General features: G+C 31.7%; 1 protein-coding gene across 3 annotated transcripts; it reads right to left on the reverse strand.

The window, feature by feature from the left end:
* Positions 1-1,791: 1,791 nt before the first annotated feature.
* Positions 1,792-7,476, reverse strand: LOC106779197 (heat shock 70 kDa protein 16). Of its 3 annotated transcripts, XM_022776479.1 has the most exons (11): positions 7,326-7,476; positions 7,177-7,198; positions 5,646-6,952; positions 5,131-5,343; positions 4,370-4,465; positions 4,138-4,284; positions 3,597-3,797; positions 3,156-3,302; positions 2,950-3,078; positions 2,737-2,867; positions 1,792-2,239 (listed from the first exon to the last, which is right to left on the reverse strand). In XM_022776479.1, exons 3-11 carry the CDS (start codon positions 6,813-6,815, stop codon positions 2,158-2,160), a joined length of 2,316 nt encoding a protein of 771 aa, XP_022632200.1. In that variant the 5' UTR covers positions 6,816-6,952; positions 7,177-7,198; positions 7,326-7,476; the 3' UTR covers positions 1,792-2,157. The 3 variants fall into 3 exon arrangements, with proteins under 3 accessions (XP_022632200.1, XP_022632201.1, XP_014522749.1); XM_022776480.1 differs by lacking the exon at positions 7,177-7,198 and having other exon boundaries at positions 7,331-7,476; XM_014667263.2 differs by lacking the exon at positions 7,177-7,198.
* Positions 7,477-9,394: the final 1,918 nt, after the last annotated feature.

Consider the following 9,394-nt stretch of genomic DNA (forward strand, 5'->3'; position numbering starts at 1 on the left):
AAGAGAGATGGTTTCAAAACTCTTACAATTTTTTTTCTTTGTGATTATTATTTGTAATTATTTTGTGATAGTGGAAAGTTAATCTAGTTTTAGATTAGCAACTGGACGTAGGATTGGTAAGATCCGAACCAGTATAAAAATCATCTATGCAAATTTCTCTCTACCTTACTCTTATAATTATATTTATTATTTGCTAAGTAAAATTGAGAAGAAACTTTAAAAGGCACACATTTTAATTGAGAACCAATTCACCCCCCTCTTGGTTTATTGTTCCACGCTAATCATTCCGCTATAGTCGTTCTGACAAAAGTGTCACGTATTACAAAACTGTACACATCATTCACTTTTGGCCACACTTTTGGCCACGGAAGCAATTGCACCGTTATGTTTTTAACGCCCTAAGTCAAAAAGACAATTTTAAACCGATTTTAATGAAATATGGGGTATTACTAAACTTTTTTAAAAGGTATGACAACTTTGAACAAAAAAACCTAAAGCTAAGAACCAAATGATGTATTAAACTTATATTTTTTTATTTAAAATTAGTTCTTTGGTATTTTCTTTTTATTTTATTTCTTTTATAAAAAATTTATAATATTATTTAAATCAATATGTATTTATTCTCACACTTTTATTATATTTTTTTATATAAAAATAGTTGTTATGTTAGGATTCTTTTTATTTAAAGTTCTAGTTGTCTGCTTTTGTAAAAGGAATAAAGAATCAGTTCGAATGAAATTAGAGTTGGGGAGGTTTGTATATAGATAAGATAAAATTTGAAAATCAATTCAAACAAAATTAAACTTTTTGAGGTATATTTCTAAAAGAAATATAATTTAGAAGGGTAAGTGTTGTTTTCCTTCGACAAAATATTGGAAATTATTTGTCAAATTTCCGTTTTTTAAAAAAGTAATCTCATCTATTTAAAAGTGTACATTAACAACAAAAACATTAGTAAAATCATTTTATTTCAATTTAATTTTCGTAAAACGTCTATAATGATAATAAAGAAATCCAAATAATATTCTTAAAAATTTTATATTTTGAAAATGTCAAATTATTTTAGTTATGTTTACAAACTTGGTAAAAAAAGTAAATATTAATTAAAGATAAAAAAAATTATAAGAATTATTTTAAAGAATCGTTGTTTGTAGATTTGTATATTTTTAAATGAAGAATTATCCAAGTATTTATAACTTTCAATGGAGCGTTTATTGTTTAACTTTTTTATTAACCGAATAACGTGCTATCTTAAATAATTGTAATTTCGTTCCATATTAATCATATATCTCTATTAAATAACAAAAACTTAGTTAACAAATATAAAAATTTTAAACAGTGAACCTAACCATTAGATTAATGAATAAATGTATTAGAGTTAATTATGGGGAAAAAAATAGCTTAACTTCTCCCTGCTCTGGTATTCAATAATACATAACTTTGATGCACTATTTAGCATTTACCATCTCTTAATTGTAGAGTTGGGAATATGTCCAAACAGTTAATAAAATATGAAAAACATTCATTTGTTTATTTAGTACTAAAAGAATTAAGTAACATGCAATATAAGTGAAATGCTTATTAAGGTAGCTAAGTGAGACTAAAATATAATACATCAATAATACAACAAATAAATAGCTCTAATGTTACGCACCACTATAGAACATAGCATTCTTCATAGAAAAACATCATATAAAGACAAATTAATAAAGTAAAAGAACAAATTAGAAAAAAGACAAAAAGAGAAAAAGAGAAAAAACTTGTGCAGAGTAAAATGTGACCAGTCTAATATTAATCACAATGATTTAATTTCATCCGATATCATAAAGCCGCATAACAACTTATTATATGCTAAAAAGTTTCACGACAGACTTCAACATCAATAGAGATTGGCCAATCAATTCTATAAGAATTTCTTTGAGCATAATGGATGAAAACAAGGGCCACTAACACTCCACACAGTTTTTTCTCCCCTAAAGTGGAATCTATTTGATTCATTTGAAGAACTATATCATATCATAATAGATTAGAAAAATTATAAAAATAAAAAACGCTGCAAAACAAAAATGCAAGGAACTCTTTTGCTATATTTGTCAGATGGTATCAGTAATGAAAACTTGGGTCTTCAGCTCATGTGGTATAATAACATCAATGTATTCATGGATCATTGGAAGAATCTGGCATGTCGTTGTCTTCTGGAGGTGGAGAAGCTTTGGATCCCAATATGTGTTGGCATGTTCTAAAACCATCAAAAAGGGACATTTGTTAATGCTGAGAAAAAATCAGAAGGGAAAGACAAACATGTTTATAAGACCATATGAACAATGTTATGCACAAGCTAGTGTATAATCAAAAGGACAAAACTCAGATTTAGTTACTTAGGCATTTCTGTTGTTCTTCTATCAAAATTAAAATTCACCTCAATAATCAGCCTAATAAATATTTTTATTAAATGTTAGCATAGATTACTAAGGTAAAAACTCTAATTTGGAGTATAAAAAACATTAAAAGGACTGAATCTAAGTTTTATCCTAGCTCAAAATTATCATAACAATACTATTTGCAATGAAATCTATTAACTATGAGGAACTTTATTACACATGAATCAAAAGATTTGGTTGCCTAATACTACTACAATTTAATGAATACTTATTCCCAGACTCTTTTAAGTTTTGTGTTCCATGGACTCGGAAAACTATAAGTATACAGTTCTGAAAAGGAAAACAGAAATCATACAAGTTAAATTCTTCTGTCTTGCTCTTAATCTCACTTGACCATACTATTGGGTCAGTATTCTTAGGAGATGATTCTTGTTGCTGGATCTTCTCTTTCAACCACTGCTCTGCTTTATTGCATTCGTTGATGATCTGAAACAATAAAGTTATCACTTGAAAGCCAATCAAAACGATAAAATCACCATCCTAATCATAATAGTATATACTACTGTACCAGTTCTTTATCCTGGGGTGGAAGGGAATCTGCAGATGTGCGATGCTTTGAAATGCACTTCAATAAATCCCCTTTAGCTTGCACTCGTTCTTTTTCATCTATGAACCGATTCTCAATTGGATCTACCAGCTACAATATGACACAGATTGTAAACAATAAGCCCGAAAAGGGTTTCAGTAACAAAAAAAAGAGAAAAAAAAAAAAACCTTTTTCAGATCTTCTAGTTTTGAAGAATAAGCATGCTCAGTTTCATCAACACCATCCTCATAAAGCCATTCCTCGGTCTCTTGAAGACTCCTAGATATGTCATCCCTCTCTTGTTCACTTGCAAAGCTTCTATATGTGTGGAAGAGCTATTTAAATATGCAAATAAATTTAAATTTCAGCTCATGAACAATAAGCCAAAAACATAATCTTCAAATGCCAGTATAGAATCAATGGCCATTGAAAAGGATACAGATTAAATATTCCAACCCCGTGCAGATAAGACTACAAAGAAACCAATTCTAGACTTACATTTACAAACGAATCACTACACGCTATAAAGTTTCTCAATGTGACACTAAAGACTTTTAATTAACTCTACAAAAGTTAAGCCTCCAATTCTTTAAAAAAAAGAACAAATTGTTGAGACTCTGAATCTGTACCTTACTCCTCATATCATAGACATAAGACTCCAAGCTATTCTTCTTTTCTTTGGTTTGCTCTATAATTCTGTCCTGTTGGGCCAACTGGAGTTCTTTTTCACGAGCTTCTGTGATTTCTGCCTTTGTCATTCCACCATAGATATTCTCATTCACTGGCACATCAACCCTTCTGTTACCCTTATCTTTTCTTATACCACCATCCTGTAAAAAGGTATTGTTGAAATATTATAACTTGATCCAAACACTGAAATAAATCACATCTGCAATCATAATTATCACCATAATCACAACAATCACAATCAACATGTCAAAAGCTATTATAGTAAAATTAACTTTTACTCTAAACACCAACAATTCATGATAAATATGCCCCCACAGAATTTATTATGAGAAATTATTGCAATTGCCTCGTACATTTTATCTATAAAATTCCATGCCCAAATCATAGGATAAAATTGCTAGAAATTTCTGACATATGAGATTCCCCAATAAGTTAACAAGAAAGAGAGAAACGAGAAAGGGGGAAAACATGAGCACTTACAGAACTACATGGAGATTCCAACTTCTTATTGGTGATATCTTCAAAACCATTGGCAACTGGGTAGGGAATGGGATCAATATCCATTGCATCAGAATTTGAATTATGATTACCCTCCATAACCAAATCATCCGTGCCATCCTTAATCAACTGGAACCAAAGAAAGGTTTATATCCAAAGATCTCTTTGAAAAACTAAACAAAATATGGAAAGATAAAAGAGGCTTCTTACTTACTGTAGCTGATTCAATATTGAGAATTCCATGCAGATCAAGTGAAACTCTAACTTTAACTCTGCTCTTACTACCATGGGATCCATGTAAAGGGCCAATCTGAAATGAAGCGTTGATCAAATGCATAAGCACATTTCAAGGTTAGGGCATGCAGATAATACATGCTGAATTACAAGCACATGGAATGATGCTAGATCTACCACAAACACTTCCTCTTTTTCCTAACAATGATTTAGTCAAGTGTGTGCATATCCACAGAAAACTGAGTCTGACTTTCGTATTGTTAAACCTAGTTAGGTTTACATTACCACAAACCATGGTTTCCGTTTATGTCAGAACAAGTCACAGTCACAGGCCATTTGGTAACGAAGTTTATTTTTCATTGGGAAATAGGGTGAGGTGAGGGTCTATTACAATAGCTCTGGATCCATTAAAGTAACCTTTTTCACTTAATACTAATAACTGACAGCAGTCACACAACGTTTGGAAATACTTGCATATATTGACATTAACAACTGCAAAATATTGGAATAGTACAGCTCCCACCGCTGAAATTTACATTTATATTTAAAACATATATATGAACCATTGAGTACCTAAAAAGTATTATAAAGATCATCTAAAATTTCACATAGGAAAAGCAGAAGAGTGGGGATGATAACTACTCTGAAAGAAGGTGGTAAAATATAAAATACGTAATAATGAGCACAACACAAAATAATTTTAACTGATTTACACCAGCAGAATGGTCTAAAGTGGTATACCGTGACACAACTAATTTTAGGAGATGTCCCAGGTGGTAGTTCATCTGGATTAACATAGAAAGCTTCCAGATGAAACAAATTACTTCGCTGAAAGGCTATGACTTTAACACTTGGAAATTGTTGGCCTCTTGGGAAAAGTACACCATTTGACCTCACAGCAACTGGACCTTCATCTGATGAAAGTCCAATTGAAAAGGAAATAACATCCTGAACCTGAACAAACATTAGAAATCACATTAATTATTTGCGGAACAATACAAGAAACTGAGGCACTCGACTCTATACTTATGAGAAATTGAAGTAATTGAAGTGTCATTTTAAATCAGAAAAGGAGAAAATGGAACTACGAAAAACAAGAAAAAGGCTGAAACTAAACTTTGTTAGAATGAATCTAGCAAATAACTTGGTTCGTTCACAATTACTACATATGTTAGAGTCCATATACTCAATTCTAATAAGCAATATATGACACAAAGATAGGATGAGGATAGATTTGAAAAAATGCGTATACAAACCTCGTATTCTCTCACACGGTAAACAGGACTAAGCATTGCACACTGTAGAGCACAACCACGAGCCACACACTCACTTGCATTCAGCTGTCGACTGGGTTCTCTCTTGAATAAGGAAATTAGTAATGTACTTATAGCTGGAATCCTAGATCCCGAACCAACTAGCTCTACAGAAGAAATCTTCTCCACTGTCAAGTTTGCGTCGGTTAATGCTCTGAGGCAAGGAATAGAAACTCTCTCTAATAATCCTGATGCGAGCTTCTCAAATTCTTCCCTTGAGATAAAGCCCTTCACATCCTTCTCATCCATCAAGCACTCGATATTTAGAGGTGCCTCTAGATTTGCACTCAAAACTTTCTTCAATTTCTCACATGCTGCACGTAGCCTAAAGCATGCCTTGGTATTAGAATACACATCAATATGGTACTCTTCTTTGAATTTTGCCGCAAAATGACTAAAAAGAACCTCATCAAAGTCCCTGCCTCCTAAGCTCCTGTCAAATGCCTGTGAAAGCATCTTCATTTTCCCAAACTCAAATGATGCAATGGAGACTTGAGTGTCACAATGACCAACGTCAATAAATGCAACATAAACCGGACCAGTACCACTAAAATCTGTTTTATACATTCCATAACTAAGGGCAGTTGCAGTACAATCGTGGATCAACCTCAGAGGTTTCAACCCTGCAATTTTTGCAGCATCAAGATATGCCCGCCTCTGCAAGTCCGTAAAGTATGATGGGATCCCAATAACACAATCCGAAATGGGCATCTCCAAATCTGTTTCAGTCATAGCCTTCAAGTGAGCAAAGAGCATTGACATTATTTGAACAGGTGTAAATACATGAATCTCCCCCAAGTACTTCAAGTGAATCAAAATGCCTCCATCTGGACCCTCCGAAGTTTCAAGAGGGAGCATTTTCAGCTCTTTATCCACATCAGGATCTGCAAATTTCCTTCCTATTAGTCTCTTTATTTGGGATACAGTGGACTTGATGTGCATCATAGCCGAAGCAGCCCCAGCAGACCCCAAAAGCCGCTGCTTCTCGCTGAAGCAGACCACAGCTGGGGTTTCGCGTTTGGATTCATAATTCAACAACACATCAATCCCACGTTGCCTGACTACAGCAATGACACAGTTCTCATTACCAATGTCAAACCCCACCACACTCATCTCAACTCACTTGCACCACACTTCAACCAACTAGTCCAATCCAATTCACCCACTCTACTCAACCAACACACCCCAAATACAAAACTTCACCAAATTCCACAAAACCAGCCCAGAAACCTAGGCTCCACCACAAATCACTACAAAAGAAAACGCAAAGGATTGAAAAATTCAGAATTTGTTATCATCAAAATGAAAGCACCAACAAATTAAACACCATCTATTCTTGCTAACAATTCCTTATATTGTCCATCAGGTCCAACAAGCAGGAATAAAAGTAAAACAAAAATGGGGGGAAAGGAAAACGATGAAACGGGGGAAGGGAACCAATAATTTAAGACAAACCCATCAGTAAAAATCCTACTTTTCAGTTGAATTTGTGTCCACTACAAGAAAGAAAAAAATTGAGGGGTGAAAAAGGGCAATGCTATGAATGTAACAAGAAGCAACATAAGCAAACAAAAAGTGGATTGAGACAATCCGAATTAAAGAGAAACGGAAAAAGGAATATACCTTACGGATGGTAGAATCAAGAGGAATTTGGGATTGCATAGTGCGAGTGGTGACGAAGATGGAATACAGAGAGTGCGAGAGAAAGAGAAATCTTCGCTTTATTTCATTGGCACGAAGCAGGGGTTTTTACAGAATGGAGCAACGACGCCAAATGTGAGAAAAATGACTATATTTGAGGCCATATTTGTAAAAAAGGGTTTTGCATATATACCCTCTGATTCAAGAAAGAAGATAAAAGGGTGGGCTGGAAATAAGTCTGGGTGGCTTACACTTAATATTTTTAATTAAGTCAGGTGATAAATATTTTAATGAAAGTATTAATATTTAATCTATAATGATAAGTTATTTTGTTAACTACTAATCTTATGTCTCTAACTCGAATTGATTTTAATATTTATTAAATATTTTGTATCACTTTAATATAATCTAATAGAAGTGTTTAAATTCAAACTAGTTCAAATATAACTGAAATCCAAAAGCCAACTGTTTAGTTAAATACAAATTGGACTGATTTTCTTTTGTTAAATATCCCAACCGAATCAAATTTTAAAAATATACTGTTATTATATGCTTTACATAATAATATCATTTATATTTATATATATTTATATCTATATATATATATATATATATATATATATAAGAAATTTACAATTTTGATATACATATTTCGCTTTTTAATTTTATCTTTAATAATATTTTTTTAAATTAAAATAATTATCTTATCAATTTTACTTTTAAATGACTTTTTTTAAAAAATTTAATCAATTTTATTTGACTTTTTTTTAACTAAAAGTTTTTTAAAAACAAAATAATTATTTAAGTTAAAAAATACTTATAAAATAAATGAATAAAACTATTATTATTTATATTTACTTTTATAATTATAAGTTTACATTGTCAAAATGTATTTGTTGTTGTTTATACTGTTATATAGAAAGATTCACTTCCGTTTAGTGTACACGTTTCATTTTACTTTAAAAATGATTTTTTAACTCAAAATAATTATTTTATCAATTTTATCCCTTAAATGATCTTTATTTTCTTAAATGAAGTATAAAGACATTCTGATAAGCGTATTAAGCTAAGGCTAAAATTATGTTTTATGGTTTGTATACTCCTCTCCCTATTGCTTTATTTCTTTGGAAAGACATTATTATGGATTTTATTTTTGGTTTACCTAAGACTCAAAGAGGATTTAATTATCTATTTGGTTGTTGATATGTTTAATAAGATGGTTCGTTCATATCATTCTGCAAGATAGATGATGCAAATAATATAACTAGACTCTTCTTTAGAGATGTGATTAATCTCTATGAGTTTGTCTAAAACTATTGTGTCCAATAGAAATACTAAGTTCCTTAGTCATTTTTGTAAAATTGTTTGGTTAAGACTAGGAACCAAAGTTTCAATTTTTCACCTCTAGTCATCCCTAAATGGATGCCCTAACCAAGGTTGTGGATAGATCTCTAGGGACCATGCTAAGGGCAATCCTAAAGAGAAATCATAAATCTTGTGATGAATACCTTCCCCATATTGAGTTTGTGTATAATAGGGTGGTTCACAAGAATAGCAAAGTCTTTCCTTTTGAGGTTGTATATGGATTCAATCTCTTCACTCCTTTAGACCACGTACCTCTTCCAAATCCTATTGATTTCATTCAAAAGGAAAATGCATCAAGGTTCGAATTTGTGAAGAAGATGCATACGAGGGTGATAAGTGTATATTTATGTCCTCATTTAGCTTTTAATCTTAGATTCTTAATTGGTTTTGTGATTTAGAGATTGTTTTAATTAGGATTTATTACAATTGAGTTTATTGAGCATGAGATACAAAAACATGTTAAAAATAGTCTTTTAGTTGCATAAATATTCTTTTGATATTTTGAGGTATGTTAGTGCAGTTGTAGCTAAGTTGAGCTCATGGAAGTGTGGAAATAAATGATTAAATTTTTATGGCACCTTAAAGATAAATTCAAGAATAGAAAATAATTAAAACCATAAAAATCAAAGTCAAGCATTGCATGAAGAAGGCAAGATAAACATGAAAAAGTGAAGTGTTAAGAAGTA

The sequence above is a fragment of the Vigna radiata genome, unplaced genomic scaffold, assembly GCF_000741045.1.
Source record: "Vigna radiata var. radiata cultivar VC1973A unplaced genomic scaffold, Vradiata_ver6 scaffold_351, whole genome shotgun sequence".
Taxonomy (NCBI): Eukaryota; Viridiplantae; Streptophyta; class Magnoliopsida; order Fabales; family Fabaceae; genus Vigna; species Vigna radiata.